We start from the raw sequence: 20,557 nt of genomic DNA on the forward strand, positions 1-20,557 counted from the left end.
AGACTAGCCTGGACACAGAGACATGGCTTTCTTTTCCAGCGTGCTGCAGACAATACAACTGTGCTCAATATGACCAGTCAAGTCACCTAATCACCTTATGCCTCTTGAGGTACTATAAGCTATATTAAATACCTGCAAGAGTAATCAGTCGCAATGGCCACCATAAACATACCTAAGGTAGTCAGCCAGATGGGTTTTCATATTACCCAAATCCAGTCAGAGTTTCAGGCCAACTTTGGAATTCGCAAGTTTAAGAACAGGTTTAAGATCAGTCTCAGGGAGCTGCAAAAAGCAGCAACTGAGTTTGCACACCCTGTGAACTCTTCTCTCCTTAAGAATATTATATCACTTCTTACTACTTATGAATCTTCTTGTCTTTTTGCATTTTCTCTCAAATATAGTTTTTAAAGGTATTTGAAGATATCCACTTCTATCTTTTTCTTTGGTGTTGGGAAGTTGAGGTTTCAGGAAGTAGTAGATACCCTGCCTTCCGTCTCATTGTCATCACACAGATCACCACGGAGCTCTCAAACCAGGGAGGCACTGCCATTATAAGAGGCACACGTAAGCTGTGTAAGAATTCAGAGGGAAGAAAAGGAAGGTATCTGACCAGATTCAAGTTTGTCACATCCTTCCATTCAACGAAAAAGAGAAAGGTTCTTTAAAATCCATATTCCTTCACAGTTACGTTGTGGGGCTGGAAATCGAGCTGAGATGAAACTAACATACAGCAAAATTTCTGCATAAAAATAAGTTTGTTTAGCATGGTTCAGCAAAAGGTAGAAAATAAGATACAAAAATGCAAGCGTTATCCTGCTTTGACTGTCTGTCCAGTGACAATTTATAGAGGGTAGAAAACAGACTGTGTGACTCAAGACTAGGACAAACTCCTTTCTTAACCATGAAGCGTCTACATTATTCCTTTGGTTCATTTTATTTGGTTCTGGGCCTTTGTGCTACAAACTAAACAATAGCTAAACTACTTAAGTTTTAATTCGCTCTAGAAAAGAAATGTAAAAATCTAATTGTCTACCAAGACAAAGATCTGTCCAAGCCATGACACCTGAGCTTTTTATGATCATTTTTGATTAATTATTTCTCAGATGGAAGTTTGCAACACCAGGTTATTTGCATGCTTCCAGCTACGGTATCTACAGCATCTAATTCAGGTAACGCATTAAGCACAAAAGGCAAGACCACGACTCCGGCCATCTAAATGTCATGGCAATCAGGTCGCAGCTTTTATCTTCAAAAGCACAATCTGTTTTAATAAGAGAGTGTTGAAATATGCTGAGGACTCCACAAATAAGCTACCTGAAGTTAGTCTTGTGTAAGATAAAGCTCCCCAGTCCAGCAGCATAAGAATTTCACAGTTTCTAGACTAACTTTACTACTATCTTCTGTGACAGGAAACTGCTAAATAAGGAAACATTTATTGAAAAAAATATTAGTTTCCATCTTTAAGTTAATCCATATGAAAGAGGCCACTAGATAGCCAAAGGGAAAAAAAAAAAAAAAAGGAAAAAGGAAGATCTTGCAGAATAGCTTTAAATTTGTTAGTGCAGATTATTCATGAGTCTGTCTTTAAACAACAGATAACTCTTTCGGGAAACTCTGAATATTCGGAGTGCAAAAAATCAGTACTATTGCCAACCTTTTACCCACATTTCAGGCACGATTACAGTGGTGCCTCACACTCCTCATAGGCTGCTCACTATCAGATTGACTCACAGAGCAAGTCAGAGCAGCCTGAAAGACAAGGTTGGACGTACTTTCCAAACTCAAGGTTTTAATTAGTGTGTTGCAACTGCAATACTTCCTAAAGTCTTGATTTAAGTACCAGCGCTCTCACAATGTTCTATACCTCCCCCACTCCCTCTTACCTCTGTTTCAAGGACAAACTTTCATTAGCAAAGTGATCTTTAGCCCTGGCTCTATTGACTGCAATGCATGGTACGGCACTGTTTACTCAACACTACCTCATTGTTTGTAGTGCAAGCTTAACCAGCTGGAGGAGAATAGCTAATACCTGCAAAATGTAAGCTTTTTTTTTTTTGGTTGGTTGTTTTTCAGTTTGTTTTTACAGCAATTTCCAAGGAAAGAAAAAAAAAAAAAAAGGAGACACAAAAAGAAGGCATGCCTATCATCCATACTTCACTTCCCTTCGAGACTCTCATACTCCTGCCTCCCCTTTAACCTCATACAGTAAGAATACTGAGAGCATAGACTGTCCTGAATAACAGCCTTGGGACCTATGAAGTGTCTTTACTTCTGGAGGAAAAAAAAAAAAAAAAAAAAAAAAAAAGCAACTTGCTCAAACCCTTACAAGCCTCACCAAAAACCAAACTTTTATAAACTCACTCCCATTCAGAAATGGGAGTTTACCCTTTCTTGTTCAACACGCTTCTACAAAACCATAGAGGAGAACTGGAAGTAGACCTTTAGGTGGCCTTGCCTTTAGTCTCTGAAGTTCTCAAATCACAGATTAGGGCAGCAACCCCACACATCAAGGACTAAGTTTGAGAAAAGGAAAAATGAGGATAAGCAAAAAGTTCTCCTCTAAGATTTTAGCTGTCCATAACCGAGCGAGAACTGAGTGAGATCAGAACTTACATTTGGCCTTCCAAAGGATCCAGACATGCCCAGTACAAAACATTAATGGTGACATTATTTAGATGTTGCTTACTCTTCTAGGGCTCCTCTCCCTCAAGTGGTTTGTTTCCAAAGTGGCCAAAGTGAGTTTATTATGACTGAAAAGTCTTGTTATGAATTGCTTAGAACATGAAGTCACACGCTCCTATTTTCCTGGTTGCATACTACAGCTCCACTTTACTTTTAGCGCAATTCACTGCAACAGAATTGCTTATCAGGATCCTGGTTCTGCCTTCACTTGTGTCAACTTACTTAATTTCACACATTGCAAACCTCTCCACAATTGATTACAATGTTAAAGCACATGCTTAAATTTCTCTAGAATTAAAACCACAGAACAGAAACACGACAGATTACCTTTGGTCTCAGCTCAGGAAGAACGATGACACACGCAGCTCAGAGACTACTCTAGAGCTCCAGTAACAGAACTTTTTTATTTAAGCTAGCACGTGTCCAGAATCGTCACAGGAGCCAAGCTTATACTACAGAGAATAAGACCATTTCTTAATCTTATTCTTCAGTGCTAACACAAAATCCTTTTCTCAACACTTTAAACCACACAGTTTAGGAGAAGCAGGTTTTCTCTTTTCACAAGTTATCAAAAGCTCCAATACAGAGCATTTAAATTTCAGTTCCAAATACTGAATATTTATTTCATAATCCTCATCTACCTTTATAGCATGTGCTTTCAGTTGATGAGGGACTGTTGAGCAAAGCAGTTGCTTATAAATAAAGTAAAAACAGAGGCCATCCTGTAAAAGCATACTGGAGTAAGCTCCGAACACTGTAATCAATGATGAAGAAAACTAATAATAGGATAGCTCTGCAGTTTTTATGGAAAGCAACAATCATTATGAAGGGAAAACTTTTCCAGAGTAGATAGGAGGAAAGGAATATTATTTACTGTGGGGTCGGGGGGGGGCCTATTTGCCAAGGTTTATATTGGAATTTTTCCTCTATCAGTGTGCAATGTGATAGGGAATTTTAGAGAGAAGAAAGCAGTCCAGTTGAGAACAATACAACTAATGTATCTGTAGGCCTTCAACTGTTGTTTTTTTTTTAAACCAAATTCTTCCAGTGATCTGTAATACCCACAGAAAGCTTTCTTTTTTTTTATTGAATAAAAAATTCACATAAACAGGTCCTTCCCATACTGCTTCCAGAGAAGCAAAGTACACGGCATTAACTTTTTGCCCTTCTCCTTTGCTATTGTCAAAATGGCCCTAGACTTGCCCGTTATAATCAGCACTTCAAGATGCAATTTGGGCTAGCATGTTAGCCACAGAGATCCTCAACCATTTAGATTCCTTGACACTTAACTAATAAATCTCATGATCTTTTAAATTCCATTTTCATAGTTATGATCTGCTCGCCTGTATGTTGTGACTATTTCATTTATAGGCAGTGTTCTCATATTAGCTTCCTGCTCTTCCTCTCCAGAACGACTGAAAATCACAGATAAAGGAAATATTCAAATTTATAAACTTTGGATGGTAAGAGCTCGCCAAGGAGATGCTAAAGATATGAATGTAGTTACATGTGGGCGAAGAGAGATAATTAGTATTTATATTTCTAATTGAGAGACACACAAGCTCCCATTTTATTCACAGAAAGTATGAAATGAAACAGGGCTGACATTATGAAAGTAGTTACTCCAAAAATAAAATAAAAATTGAAAATAAAATTAAAACAACAACAACTTCTAACTCCAATCAGTGTTTTTATAGTTTGGGCTACAACACTGCTTTGCTAACAGCATCAATACCCATCAGGATCTACGCGTCACTAAAATTTAATGGTTCAGCAGAGAAGTGCTACAACGTGTTGACAAAGATGCTGCCTTCGTTTGGCAGCGCTTGACTTCCCAAGACCTCCCGTGTACAACTTTTATTAAAAAAAAAAAAGTTCTAAGCAAAGTGATACACTGATGCAAGAACTGTGCAATCCTTTAAAAAAAAGGTGTGACAAGAATCAGATCAAGTGCTAACAGAGAAAGAGTGAAAAGGGGGAACAGTGGAGGTCTACAAACAATCCAGAACGTCCACAGAAAATTTTCCACACTGTTTCCCCGTTAACATGTACAAACTGGGAGAACACCGCACATATTTTTATTACAATGGTAGAATCCAGACCCTTTATTCCTGGTTTCCTATCCCTCAGCCACTTGTGAAAAACCCGGCAACAGTACACTAACCCGTTTCCAGTAGCTATCTACAGCAAGTTAATGGAAAGAAGTCACAAGTCTTTCAGGGTCATGTATTCACCACCAGTCTCTGAATTAAAGGACATCAACCCTGTGTTTCGCAACGTTTTCCACTGACTTAAAAAAAAGCCAGAAGTACAGTTTCAAGACAAACTAAAGTATTCAAATGTAATACTACTGCTGTGAGAACACAGAGATGTGTTAGCGTGACACAGTTTCCAAATCCTGGACAACATCGCCCTGTGTGAAGACAGGTACTTCAAGTGATTCTGAACAGGTCATAGTAAAATTCATTTTTCTATATATATGCTAATCCCCTCCGACTTGGTAAAAGACTTAACATGACTGTGTAACTTCACCAGAACAGGCAATATCATCCAGTATCATAAAGCCTACTCATGTTGATCCTCAAACCACCGGGCCAAGTTATCCACTTCTAATGAATGTTCCTGTGTTTCCCCAGTTTTAAGAGGGGAAGCTCAGCTAGCCAAGACTACTGCTCTCTTACGTTTGCAAAGAGAGCAACATGCAGCTTTAGACAAATCCCTTTATCTAATTCTCTGCTCATTCAAAAGTGAAATGCACCTAAATATAGGAGCAAAGCGAGGTTTAAGGAAATACTGGAAGAATTCAGATGAAAGCGTTGCAGCTTTTAGACAACCTAAGGTTATTGCTTTTCCACAAAACCTAACAACAGTAACTTTTTTTTTCCCCCAGGGAATTGTTTCAGGTGTTAACTCTTCTCCATTTTCTAGAGAACGGCAAACAATCGTGTTTTTTTAATCATAACCTACGGGGAGCTGGGTAGCACGAGAGGAGCTGTAATGGAAAACAACCTTTACCTACAATGTCAACAGAATTAGACCTAGAGTTCTGGAACAGAAAAGTTAACCATCCGTTTTCATCACCAAACACAGAAAACTCCATAATACAACAACCTACAGCCCCAGGAAGTGTTACCGCATCCTTACTTCCCTGCGGTGAAGACTGCCAACATTCCAGTATTAAGCATCAGATGTAATTTAACCTGTGCTCATCTAAGTTTATCAATGGAAATAAGAAGCTATTAGAGGCAAACAGACAGCAAGAACTCTGCCTAAGACCACACGCAGCAATTCCCCAGAGAGATATCACACCCCTACACCGATACCCTGAAGGCCACCTTGTGGCTGTCAGGGGATCCTCACCAGTTACTGCTGAACCAAACTAAGGCCACAGTTTAACGGGACAAACTGGCTGCCAACCCGCCTTAAAACATTTCTGTCCTTTCACCCACGTTGCCTGTTCACATCTCGGTGCTGTGACGGCCCTCTGCAGACCCATCTGATCCGACACGCTGTACATCTGACAGAACTGCTCCAAAACGGAGCTATTTTTAACTCAAACCAGTGCCCTGCTCTAGGTCAATATGCAGCCCCAGAACCTTTGCACTGGCAAAACGCAGGTTGGGGCGGGGGGGGGCCATGGAGCAGCATCTACCGAAGTGGAAGGTGCCACTAAGGTTTTTGTGCAACTGCAGCTTGAGAGCATGACGTGGGGGCAGAAATACCTTAAGCTGCTATTGTCAAACATGTTGGATCATGAAAACACAACCAAAGGGTGTAGTTTCATGGGACGTGGGTTTGGACTGCAAAGTAGCTTAGAAGTTCCCACCCTATCTGCTCATTTCAGCGATCCTGTTCACAGCATAGCCTCACAAGGAGTTTTACTGACGCAACAAAAAGGGTGGCTAAGTACGGTGCAGGGGCAAGAAAGAAGTTGGCTTCGCTGCTGAAGCCAAGTCTTGTGAAACTACATCCTAGTTATTTGCTGTGGAGCAAAGAGCCTGCTCAGTAACACCTGCCAACAGCTTGCCAAACTGCTCCAAACTTGGCAATACAGACCCCGCCAATATTCCAAAACCGTCTGTTGACAGTTGTACTGGTGTGATGCTGCCACCAAATAATCTGAAGTTGGGAGACCAACCACAAGTCTCTCTTAAAATGAGTAAATAAATAAAAAAACCCAACAAACAATTAGAAGATTTTCCTGGTCATAATCAGTCTCAGGAAACGACTCCAAGCACTCAAGATATCTCCACGCTTCTTATTCTCTTGAGTTAGCTAAACTTAAGTCAAGATGGCCACACAGTAAAATAACAAGTATTAAGCGTCTACTTACAACATCAAACAGTAGAAAAAACTATTAGAAAACAGCCCAGCATTACCACTAATAAGAATTTAAATATCCTTTCGGTTACACATTTGGGGATTTCTATCTATTTGCCTTCTGATTAGCAGCTCTATAAGATAAAAATCTGTCAGCATTTTCAGGCTTTTTTTCCTGCAGTCTTAAAGTTCAGAGGTGCATTGAAAAAAAATTAGCCCAAATCCAAAAATGAAGGTGTGACAGCTGGCAAGAGTGAGCCAAGAAAATCTTCTGCTAGCACTTTGAAGAGGAGGCTGCTGAACAAGTTCCTTTAAAAAAAAAAGTTGTAACCGGTTTATCAGGTTAGAGGAATTCACTGGTTCTTCCTTCTCTCTCCCTACCCCTCCTTTTCCCAAATGCTTAACTAACCAGCCTGTTTCCTGCTGAATTTGTTGATATGGGACAAAATAAATTGCTGCTGTGACTCAATACAATGATCAATAAGGATTCAATCACGTTTAGGAAAACTGGCAATTTGCTATCATGATCACCTGATGCAATGGCCATCCCTCATTGCTTCCATTTGCACAGTATTTAGGCAAGTAGGAAAAAAAAAAAAAAAGCCTGGCTTGATCTTTATATGTTAAGAATATGAATAAAATTTATCTCTGATGTATTGGATTGAAGGTACAACGTGATGAAAGATCAGCAAGAGTAGGACAGTCTACTGAGCAAGTTTTTAAGACTTAAACATATACCATTCCATAGCTGAAATTTCGACGTTCCCAATAGGTCAGAAAGATGCCCAGCTCCCATGAGAACCTCTCTCTTCTTATGTTTATCATTCAAAGTAAGATGGTAATTATAGCTAGATACTGCAGATAGCTCTCCAAAATTATTAGCTCTTCTTGCACTGTATCCTTTGTCAGGGAGACATGCAAATATATTGCCTTGCAAGAGGAAAGTCACATATCTGGGGCAAGTCATGCTGATTCAGCCAGGTTTTAGGTATGGCATGGGAAGGATTAATAAGTCCACAAAATTTTCAACTCAGTATTCAATTTTTAATTTTAGAACCCCTATGGCTAGAATCAGAGAAGCACATGAAGAGGTTAGCTTTGATGACAGAGTAATGGGGATGACAGAAAGGCAAAGTACATTTTGGTTTTGCTCTTTTAAAGCAAGTTTCCACTCCTGAAAGGTTTCAGAGAGCAATTTGAAAACCTTCCCCCCCCCCCACCCTTAAAATATTGGAAACTGGGAAACTATAAGGCTCCAACAGTTACTTAGAAAAATCTAATTAGCATGCTAATGAAGCCAGTCCCATGATTTGGGCGTCTGACCAATGAAACCTAGCCAGAATTTCCCAGTAGCGCAGGAGAACACATAGGACGCTATGGTCGGTAGGTAGGTAACGCATGCTTAGAGGCTTACATCACAGGCTCAAGACAGTTCTAAGCAGACACTTGAAGTAGCGATCTCCTACTTACTTTGTCTAAAAAAAAGTTAAATCTCACATTTTTCCTCCTCAATATCGTTCTGCAACTACAACAACTCTCTAATAGAAATTCACCGTTAACGTTCTAACAGCCCAGACAAGTCTTGTTAACTCTGCCACTTTGAACTAACGACATCAAGCAGACTGCTTCCAAAGGGCACAAGATTTACCACTTCAGGTAGCCATTCCCCCAATATCTGTATCTTGACAGGATCTCCCCTGCACAAAGCACAGCTATCAAGACACCGCACATCATCTCAGAAAATATAGCTGGACCCCATAAGTGTACCAGCAGCTGTAGAATCAAACGCTTGTTACTCTGGACAAGTACAGTATTTAACATTTTGCAGCAAACGTATAGGACATACCCTACAACAAATAGTTTGGTTATTTGGGGGCACTATGTGACAGAACCTTACTTTGTAAAAATTGTAGAGTGAAAATATCCTGTTTTAGAGTATTTACTAAGAGCAACTCAAGTAGTTAAGTGCGTGTAAGATGTAACACTGTGAGATCATGAAGTACAATTGAAATAATGTATCATCTGTTGAAGTGCTACTTTGGGAGCAGAGTAAAAGACTTAATCACGGATTACATGCTTTTGGTGGAATCTATCATTGCTGGAAAGTGAACTCAGTAGTAGAAGGAGCTATTCTGTGGTCAATGGAAGAAATTCAGGCCCCCAGTAGTTGAACTATTATTTTCCAGTTATGAAGCACAGATAAGAGTTACACAATATAACAATGGATTTTTGCTTGGAAGTTCTCACTTCCTTCTACATGTGGAGACTGAGAACCCAAGGCAAATGCCAGAACTAGGCACTGAAACTTTCATTTACATGATTGAGATGTGTGCTCAAGCGAGCAATTTTCAGCTGCATCATCAGATTTTCTACCACAATCCAAGCAGGGTGTGGAAAGCTAATTTCATATACTCTACAGTATTATCTCAAATCAAGGTACAAGTCTACTTCCTTTTCCTCCTCCTTTTCAAATAACCATTTTACCCACCTGTGCTTTTGCTAACCAAAACACGTAAAGCAATCTTACTGAGGGAAAAAAATTCTGTGTGTGTTGACTTATACCTGACTCATTCTTGAAATACATGATGCAATTAAAACCTTCAGTAGACTTATCCTGACAAATTCAGGAAAGGATGTTCTGTTAAAGGACATGGAATTCTATTTTTTGCCATCACTGCAAATGGGAGGATAAATGAATTCTCCCCAAACTCCCACGGAAGGAGTCAGGGAACGTGGAGGGGAAGGAAGGAAGACCAGCTTAGGCAAACAGTGTTCCAGAAGGCCTATGACAGCCATGACCGGCCATATCACAACCAGCATCCGACAATTAACAACAAGATCATTCTTTAGTTGCATGGATATGCCAGAGGGAATTGGGGGTGGGGGGGGAGGAGGAGTTGTTTCTCAAGAGTCTTTACCACGCCTACACATAAAGGCAGTATTTCCCTTTATTTGCTGAAGCAGACCCACCTACAGCGCAATTTACGGCAATAAGATACAATCTCTCATAAAGTATTGAGTATAATTAAAGTGTGTCTGTTATAAAGGTAAACAGAGTGTACTAGGCTAAGCAGTTCCAGATGTCTTTAGTGCAAGATCTGGGACAAGATCAAACCTGCAGCTGCACATTTTCTCAGGGGTTATTTTGAAGCTATACAAATCACCTCTCGGTCTCAGACTCCAGCAAAGCTTGTGCAAGTAGGACAAATGACAACTGCAGCTAATGCTGACAGAATTTAAGACACATCGAAGTCATTAATTTGTATTTTTAAAGACACGCACTCCAGACTGAAGTGTTAACCATTCAGTATCAAAGAGGGTTAGTACCTAGTCTGCCAAGCTATCTCTGTGTCACCAGAAGTTACACCAACATGAACCTGTTCTACTGCCTAAGCAAGTTTCTTGCTGAAACACACCTAGGAATGATTCAGACAAGGTGTGGAAAGCCCGTTTTATATGTTCCACAAAAACATGCTATTGTATTTTTCCATTCAAGCACATTCTGTATATATAAAAGACAATGAAAGAAAGCAAAAGCTTCGGGAGCTGCATACATACACCGTATCTACATTAAAAAATTTTAGGTAACTTATAGCCTCTTGAACTGCCAGGATCATACAAATTAACAGATTATTTCTACAATTTTTGTATTTTACTCTTTAATTCATTTAATATCATGCTAATACCAGATAGTATAACAACCAACCATTTTACTATCCACTAAAACAAACTAATTACGCTCATCTGGAAAACAGAGTTTAGTTTTTTAAACACACATTACAGTAGCAAACCTGTAGATTAAAAATACTACTTTAATTTTTAAAGTCTGGTTAGCACTGCTAAATTCAGTCGTGCTATTACCGTAGTGTTTTTTTTTTTTTTTAAGGCTTGAATAAGAGAAATTCGGAATAAAAGTAGACATATCAAAATGATCAGAAGCCAGAGCTTCTAAGAACTAAAGCATCAGCTCAAACACCTTTACACTGTACACAATCGTTTCAGAATTCCAGGGTTCCTGTTTCAAACAGTTCAAGTCTCTGTTTTGGAAATATTTTAGCATAAATACATCTGAATTTGCAAAAGTCTGCTAGCAAATTCAGAAATTAAAGGCAAAATTAAGTCTATTTCTTTTATTGACTCTTGCTCCCAGACATCACCCTGGATAGCCCCTGCTCTGAAGAGCAGCACCTCACCTGTTGAAGAACCCGGTCCAGAGGCTCAGCTTTGCCCAGTCCCTCTGGTGTTAAACCACTGACTTCTCGACATTGGTCACTTAACTCCAAATTGTCTGCTTTCACCAGGGATTTGTGTAGTGTCCCTACCTGAAAGCATTTAAGAAACGAAGGACAGAAGTGAGGAGCAATTGAACTGGCTCTTTTGTGACAATAAGCTCAGCCGGCAGGAGAGCCCGCAAGGCGCAGTATCCCCCCGCGACAAGGCTCACGATTTCACAAACCGAGACCTTGCCCCCGGTTTCTGTGCCTCCCACCCAGCAGGGCCAAGGTCTCCGCTTAGGGGAACTGGGGCTGGCTCTTATATAACGCCGTTTGCAGCTAGCTCTGCTTTTTTGCAGTGGGTAACCGCAGCGGGCACATCGCATAACGTTAAGGCCGTTTCGTGAAGCTAAGTCACGAAGCTGACAGTCGTGTTTGTTGCAAAGCCCTCCAGCTCTTGGGGGGTTTTTGGACTGTGGTAGGCCTTTTGGAAAAAAAAAATATCTTTTTAAAGCATGTTCTCAGATTAGCCTAGAACCAAAAAGATTTTAAGATTTTTTTTTTAAAAGAAAATCCAAACATTAGTTTAAAAAAAAAAAAAAGAAAAAAACCCCAGAAAACTCCAGCAACAGGCCGCAAAGGGTCTGATATTTGCCCCGAGGCAGCTCCCACGAAAGCATGCACGTTTGGAGCCGACTGCGGGTAGGTCTCTGCTTTTAAAGCTTCAGAAGTCCGGAGACATCTTAGAATTTGAAGCTACAGATGTTTTAAGCTGGGGGGGGGAGGGGAGGGGGAGCGGCCTAGCTTTCTTTAAAAAGTTACTTCTTCCTTTCAAAGGGAACCAAAAAGGCCCTTAAAGGACTGACGCGATGCGTGAGTGCCCCCCGGGCACGGGGGCCCCGCTGCCCGCCTCCCCTCGGCGCGTTTGTGAAACGGCCAAGCGGGAGGCGGCGGCGAGCCGGCCCCGCGCCCCCGGCCGCCCTCGGCGCGGGTGTCGAAGCCATACCTTCTTGCTGGGTAGGTCCACAACTTGCCACACCAAGAGAATTAGTTCCCTCTCATCCGAACCCAGTTTAGCCCCATATGCACCAGCGGTTGCCCCAAACAACACCACCAAAGAGTCACTGTGCGAAGCCGTCATGACCACAGGGGGAAACAACTACAATCAAAAGCAGAGGTCAAAAAAAGAGAGAAAAAAAAAAAAAAGAGAGAAAGACACACGAACAAAAAAAAAAAAACGAACAAAAATAATCCCACAAAGCTTCACCCCCTACCTCCAAGTGATCAAAGGGGAAAGGAGAGAACGAGGCGTCACGATATCAAGAGGAGAGAAAGAGCTACTTAGGAGGTAGGGTGTTTGAGACAAAAAATTAAAAAAAGAAGAGGAAAACTTGCATCTCTACCTGTTCCCGGTGATCTCCTCCTTCCTGGGGCTGACTGGGAGGTGAAATTAGCAAGCTGTGGGTTTCTTTCCCTCTGACATCATGGCAGAAGCCCAGCCTGGGCTTGGGCTTTTTTTTTTTTTTCCCCCCTCTCCTTTTTTTTTTCCCCTCCCTTCCCCTTCCCCTTCCCCTCTCCTGAGTTACCTGCCCTTGGTGCAGCTCATGTGACTCTAGTCAATCTCCCAAAGGGACAAGGCCATTGGGCCTTCGGAAAAGGTGTAGGAGGGACGGAGGGAGAATCAACGCCTGGCTGATCTGGCCTGATTGGTTTTTGAGAGAGATCAGAGGAAAACTCCCTTTCTCTCTCTTTAATTCTGCCTTGCAGGAAGTGCCTCTACCTGCTTTCAGTTTTGCGGGAGGCCGGGCCGGGCGCGGGGGGACGCGCTGCCCCCGCCGCCGCCGCCGCTCGGCCCCGCGCAGGGGGCGGATTTTAGGGTTCACCTGCGCGCCCGTCCACTCCGACTGAGTCTCCCTTTTTGGAAATCTGTACAGTATATACGTACACCTCCCAAAGCACAATATATGACTTAGCTTTGAAATCCACAAAAGTCTTCACCTGCTTGCAGTTTAATTGCCTTTTGTGTACGCTGCTATTTATGTATTGCACTATCGCTGCTGATGTATATGTCTAATAAAAGGTGTGGCATTATACAGAAAGTTTTTTCCAGTGATTGATATAATAGACAGAAAGTACTTTGCATTTTAGGCCCTACTGAATAGCATGTGGTTTGGCAAAGGTAGATCCTAGTGAAATAATTTTTGGTTTGGAGAAAGAGCGCACCTGAGCTGGTTTGCAAAACAGGGATCTAAAGTCTGTAATTTTCTACCCTATAACTGCTCAAAAAAGGCACTATTTCCTGGGTACTACCTGCATTCCAGGACTGCCATTTTTTCATTTTTGTAGGTGTACATACACCTCCTTCCTTTCGTGTTTCACAACATACCTGTATCTGTCTGAGAGACTCAGCAATGGGAAAACACCACCTGGTTTAGCTACTGTGAAAAGTACTCTTCAGCGTTTCTGCAGGACGGCAGCAGTTGTGAAATTCATAACATTAGGAGCTCAGATAATTTCGGCAAACATTGTCAACCCCAAATGTATTTCAAAGCAGAAAAAACAAATAATCCATCCCCCTCTCAAACTTTTGACTAGGTTACTAATTTTCCTGCTGCCACCACTGATGAATTACTAATGATTTGTAACTGGTAACCATTGCAATTTAGTCCAGTCATGGTGATATTTTTTTTTGCTTAATTAGACCTTCAATTTGTACTTCAATATTAGTGTTGGACTGAAAGATAGTTTTCACTGAATGAAAAATAGTGCAGCTATTTAGCTACTGATCTCTATCTTGGGGAAATGTAGAGCTGGACATTTAACTATGAATATCTGATCGGTTTAAAAATTAACATCACATTTTCTCTTCTTCTTTTAACATGCTAACTTTATAACTGGTTAATTTTTATGCTGTTTTGAAAGTCTTAGGAAGCAGCTGTTATTATGGACCCGGTTCTGCAAACACTTATTCACATACTTAACACCACTGCCAAGACTATTTCTGTTTATTTGGATGAAAGTAAACTACATTTCAAGGATGGCATTTCATATAGAATTACTATATTGCACGTATTTACCTGCCAGAAACCATATAGAGGAACTTAACAGTACACAGGTGTACTTCTCTGAACATTACAAGATAATTGTTAAATGCCTCTCAGCTGTTGTCTCTGCTGCCTACAAGTGCTGCTGCCTGACTATCAGTCCTTAAAATACATCATTGTTGTAGAAACAGAAAGTTCCAAAACACTCAGAGATGAAAACTTGAATCTATAATATATATATTCACCTTTTTTAAGTGTTATCAATAGTGTACTTTCTAGCATTGCTGAATTTACACAACAGCTACATTTTCCTCTGTCAATGCATGTCTAGAATTCCTTGGTACAATAAAAACCCACTCATATTCCTGCTCGTTTGATACAGCATTAGTGAAGCACCATAATAGCCTGCTGATTGTGTATGGAGTGGTTCTTATCCCCTAAGTCCACAATAAAAATAATAAAAATATATTGACTCTCAATGTCAGGACAATCCTTCCTCCTATACCAAACTATTCCTCCCCTCTCAAATGTACATACCTCACAGGGGTAATCAGGGGGTGTCTGTACACCTGAACATAAACAGGAATTTTACTGATTACTAATTACTACCTTCACAGAAAAAAGCACCAGGCTCGCTCTTACAAGTTAGCTACCTACATACGTCGTGCCATTTCATAGCCTTAATACTTAACTACTTCCTACAACATGCGATTATCATTAGTGGATTTGTATAGCAGTTCATACACAAAATACACTCGTGGATTCGCACAGAAAATGCCAATACCTATGTAACTGTCTTTTAGGATCTAATGTGAAAGGAAGAAGTTAAAAGGTTCAGTTACAGCAACATGCCAAGTTAAAGAAGTCCTATTCATAGCAATGCTGAAGATCCTTGAAAACTTATTTGAAACTTATGCACGGTATCAATGGCTAGTAAGCCCAAAAGCTTGTATGCTTTTACCAACTCTATCAGCTCATCTAATAAAATATAGTATCTCTTCCTACAAAACTCATCTGGCTTACAGCTTAGACTGCCTTGGCTACTACTATTACCTTATCTACATTATTTCAGCTAAATTAACTTCAAATATATTTAAAAATATTTAAAATAAGCATTTAAACAAACACAGATCTTCCTGGGATTCAGACATTTTAAAATATCAGATTATGTAGTTGTCTTCCCATTCCCCTTTTACACACAACCTCCACCTTTCTGCATGCAACTCTTAATTATACCAGTCTCTGCAATGCTATTGGCTTAAAAAATGCACAGGAATGATATAGTGAGTCTCCAGAGAACAGCAACAGGATCCATTTCCTGAAACGACATGTGGGATAAGCCCTTGTGCACTAAGCATTAGCAAAGTTAATTTGTAACCAAGATCTTGCTGAAATAAAGAGTTATTGCTCACCTTTAGCTTTAATCCTGCCAGTCATATTTATAAAGGTTCTTGCTTGTAGGCTCCATACAAGGATAATGTCTCATAAATTTAACTGGCTGGAGAAAAAAGAAGTTTAAATATGGACATTCAATATTATTCAAGTTTAGTATTGTGATTAATTTGTTCTCTTTTTCAAATAAAATTAAGCAAAACAGGGAAATAAAACTGTTTTAGAGCACATGAGAATGCTGAAGAAGCTCATTAAATGCATTAGACAATGCATTGCAACAGACAAACCTGTAGTGACAATTTCATTCTTACTATACACTCTTCAGCTCCATGAACCAATGTAAACAAACAAAAAAATCAGAACAAAAGCCCCTTTTTCTTAAAACCATAGTACTATTAAAAAACACTGTGGACTGAAAGTCCTGATCACTGAAGTCCTTTAGTTATGGTCTAGTAAAAGGAGTATGAAATGGGGAGACATGGGATCTGGAGTGAAATTCTTGCCACATTCAGATCTTCTGCAAAACTTCAATTGTCTCTATCCCAAACTTGCATGACATGGATGATAAGTCATTGTTCTTCCTTAAGACTACTTGATGATGGTTAAACTTGCAAAATGCTTTGAAAGGCTCTGAGCAACATGAACTAACTTTGAAACTGGATCTAACCTCAAAATCGGCCATGCTTTGGAGGGGGGAGTTGGACCAAATGACCTCCAGAGGTCTCTTCTAGCCTCAATTATTCACGGTTCTGAGAAACAGAGATTCCAAATTAAATAGGTACGGAACCTTGTTATTTATCTACGTAACAGGGACAGTAGCAAATTTTCTGAGCACCTCAGCATCTTCAAACTGAATTGATAGAAAAATAAAATGTGATCTATAAGCAAACATGAAAAGACATTTAAGTTTCAAGTCCATTCAGTCCTTGGTTCCTGAATGGGATTATAAGCAACTGTGGTAATGTTTTCTGAAGGAGGAGCTTACTGTAACTCCTAAAAGATAAGCCCATATGTAAAGAATTCTCTGGCATCTTTTCTTTAACAGTGAAGGAGGGGGAAAGGGCATGGGAATAACTGCTTAACAGTGTTCTTTGATAGCTATCCAGATGTTTTGATAGATGAGATTTTTTGGTCTGCCAGGTTGGTCTGTCATGGTTATAACACGGCCTAGAGACCTCAAAATGATTTCCACTGGGATACGCACAAAAGCCTGTCAATATGCAAAAGCGTTTCAGAAAGGTGGTTTCCAGTGGTTACATTACAGATACTAGCCCCATCAAGCAGTACTGAAAGTATTCACTTATTATCCTGTATCAGTGGGATTGAGTTGAGTCTATGGACTCAAAAGATAAACTGAAATATAAAGTTGGCGACTAGGCTAGGTAAATAAAAATGAAATTACTTTCCCTATTATTTTACAGAGCTCCTCTCCTTTATGGGTCCACAATCAATCCAGTGCCTTAATCCTACGCATGCTCAATTTTACACATGCTCAACTCCCACTGGAGTATAGAAATATGTTGTTTATCTGAATTTGTCCAGGTTATAGGTATCAAGCTTTTGAAGATCAAAGTCTTTCCTATCAAATTTATGGACAGATCAAACATGCATCACAATAAGGTCTTTCATTATTATTCTTACAGATTTGAATTAAAGTTAATAGTTTATGGCAAATATCCAGTGAATTTAAATTCTCCTCCTGTGAGAAACCACAACTTACTTCAAATAATTCATAAAGCATATTCGGCTGTAATTTTATTATTGTAGAATCATTAAAATGTTAGTTGGGAGGGACCTCTGCAAGGCATCCTGTCCAACAGTGTGCTGATAGCTGGACTACTGCCAACACTAGATTGAATCAGCCTCTGCTTGGTCTAGCTGAGTTTTGAAAACCTCTACAGATGGAGATTCCAAACGTTGATGGGTGACCTGTTCCAGTGCCGCGCTACACTGCTGATGAAAAAGTTTTTCCTCATGGCCAATCTGAACACTCTACTACATTTTCAAATAATTCACTGAAACTAGTTGAGACAGGATCTTGACGCTGCGGTAAGTCAGACAAGGCATGTGATATGATTTCTGTTACCTGATGAGATGAACACGCAAGTACTTCCTGAATGTCTACCTTGCCTATGATCGAAAATTCACTTTCTGTGAAGCTTTATCGACCCTAAAATCTGCCTAAGTAAATTTTCAATGCAATTGGTAACTTTTTTGATAGTATCAGGAATAATATGAAAATGGAAATTCACTGGAAAATACTATGTCTGTGGCCATTTTTAAGCAAACTGATGTTCAGTCTTAGAGTAAAACACTTATATTGCCAATCTGTCCTCTCTTTGTCCACAGAAAAGATGTATCAGCTTAGATGTCCGTCAGTGTGACAGCATACTCAACAGCAATGAGTTTGCTGTATACTGATTAGATTTAATATAATGAGTTGTTTGTCACATCATAAAAGACTGTATACTGGAAGTCCCGTCGCTCAATGAAGAATGACTGTCCAAATTACACCCTTAACTTTATGCAAGTTACATTTTGTCAGGCTTTACTGACAACTGGCTGATACTGGCATCATGAGAGTACCTTGGCAGAGATCAGTAAAAATGTACAGCTTTGGCTTTTTATTCAGATTGTACCACAAACCCTCAGATAACTTAAGACCTGATAAATAATGAGGGGTGTGTTCCTATAATCTTTCATTTCCATTTGATTTAGCTGCTCTGATCTGTTACCTCTTTCTTCTTTACAATATAATTAAACTTATTCTACCTACTACATAGCATATCTACATAGCATACTATATTAGCATATCATGCTAATATATGCTAATATGTGTCTTTTTCTCACCATAGTATAAATGGAAGCAAAATATAAATGCAAAACTTAAGCAAAACTTAACCAGATGTCAAAGTGCTTAGGTCTTAGAAACATTTAATTTAAGCATTTCATACAACAGACTAGTGAATGCAATTATGTACATCCCGAATAGACATGATAGGAGAGCTATCATTCAATGGTTTTTTGGTCTCTCCTCTTCATTCTGTTCATCTTGCTCCACTCCACTTACATTACCAATTATTACATATTTAGGATCTGATACTTGGATTTCAAATATACTTCATGTCCTACTCTACACAATTACAAATTAGGAACAATTTCCCCAAAAGATTAGACTTCTGACACTTGCACCGTTTTTTCTACTGTGTTTGTGTTGAAAGTATATGGTCTTTAAAAAGTTAGTCTTGTCTGACTAGTTACTACCAGACTCTGGCAGAAATAATACGCCAATTTCTAGGAAGAGAAGACTATTTTCCACCCTACCATCTGTAACTTGATGAGGCAGTTTTTGCAAAGGTATCTGGTTTTCCTCTATAGTATCTCTGGATGCAATTTGCTTGCATGGGAGACTCTAGTTTACGCTGAACTGGGGGTACTTTGCTATACATTGCATAGTACAATGTGGCCATGTCAGTTCAGCCATCCGGTTCTCACTCAGGCAGACTTCATTGCTTCTATTCAGCAGGCCCTCTCTCCAGGTTAAACTCTGAGCGTGGCTGAGCAAATACCCTTGTTCCTTTGGCTTTAAAATGGATTTTATTTGCTGTGGAAGTAAGAAAGAGGTAGTGCCTTACTGAGATCTGTGATATTAGCAAGCGATGTGAATTACTGCGAAGAAACATTCTCAAAGAAACATATTATATTGCATGGTCAGTAAAGGTACCCACATTAAAAAACAACAGTAAAACAAAGAAATAAAAGGACAGCTCTGCCTCGATCTTTTCTTCTGGTATACGGCAGGAATTTTAAATTTAGGATGCCATATGATGCAATTCAGTGCATTTTATCACTTAATAACCACAGAATTGCTTTATAAACATAGATAATAGCTGACACATGGCAAACAAGTGGAATGAGCACTGCCCTTTCCCTTCGCAGTAAGTTGGAGCTGTGATAAGGTGCCAGGACAGAGCTGTTTTATAAGGGCCAGTATGACCACACCTCCTTTCCACAGCCTCTGCTAGTACGGCACACCCTCGTTTGACGGGACTATCGCATCGCCTTGTGTTCCCTCGTTCCTCGGCTTTCCCAAGTAGCTATTTCAACCTCAGTGTGAAACAGTTAACGTACATTAAAAGATTTTGCCTTTTCTACGCAGAAATATCCGGCGGTAAGGAAAAGGAAAAGAGCCCTGGGGCATCCACAAGAGAAAACTGCCTGGCACATCCTGGGAGTGGCCGCGCAGCGAGCAGTGAACGTACTAATGCGCTGCGAGAGGTAGAGGTCTGGGACATGACACTGTCGCGCCACGCCGCCCGCGACTGCTGCTTTCCTTTCTCTAGTGCCCTGCTCTGTGTGAACGGGGTGGTACTGGAGCCTGATCCACCCCTTCATTATTCTTCAGAGAGCCTAACTCCTAATATACGCTGTAAACAAACAAACCGCAAGTGAAGAAGTGGGAATAGGTACGAGTTAGTTGGGTTTGCCATAAGAAATATATGACACCAAACTGTGTCCTTAAACTGTGGATTTCGTAATAAAAAATGTTTGGCATAAATACCAACTTCAGGTACCCCTTACTCATCCAGCCTCAGCTACTCGTTCTCAGCCCTCCCTTGGCTCACTGTCCCTGCTGATTCTTCAGCATTACTTTTTGTGGGGCTACACTGTGAACCAGCTTGGAAATATTGATCCAGTCTTAGAAAGTTGGATCTAATTCAGTCAAAACCAAACAGAACAGCTCATAAACTCTTTTCGGCAGGGTATTCCTTAAGGTGGATCCATTCCCTGGTTGGTCCACTGGCTGGGCCTCCAATTATACCAGCAAAATCAATTATACCAGCACTGGGAGTGGGAAAACAGGAAGGGTACTGGTGCCTGACAGTGTCCTGAATCCACGGCTGG

General features: G+C 40.2%; 1 protein-coding gene across 13 annotated transcripts in view; it reads right to left on the reverse strand.

Moving 5' to 3' along the window:
• The window catches only part of ESRP2 (epithelial splicing regulatory protein 2), a 203,438-nt gene that overhangs the window by 34,956 nt on the left and 147,925 nt on the right, over positions 1-20,557 (reverse strand). For 3 of the 13 annotated variants that reach the window (XR_011143352.1, XR_011143354.1, XR_011143353.1), the window contains exons 1-3: positions 12,620-12,789; positions 12,223-12,375; positions 11,196-11,324 (exon numbers count right to left, since the gene is read on the reverse strand). Coding sequence is in view for 4 of the 13 variants with exons in the window: in XM_068956449.1 (XP_068812550.1) it covers positions 11,196-11,324; positions 12,223-12,357 (264 nt within the window). In the remaining 9 variants the exon portion in view is untranslated. The other 10 variants (XR_011143351.1, XM_068956449.1, XR_011143350.1 and 7 more) reach the window with 7 other exon arrangements.

Source organism: Struthio camelus, chromosome 10 (genome assembly GCF_040807025.1).
Source record: "Struthio camelus isolate bStrCam1 chromosome 10, bStrCam1.hap1, whole genome shotgun sequence".
In the NCBI taxonomy this organism is placed as follows: Eukaryota; Metazoa; Chordata; class Aves; order Struthioniformes; family Struthionidae; genus Struthio; species Struthio camelus.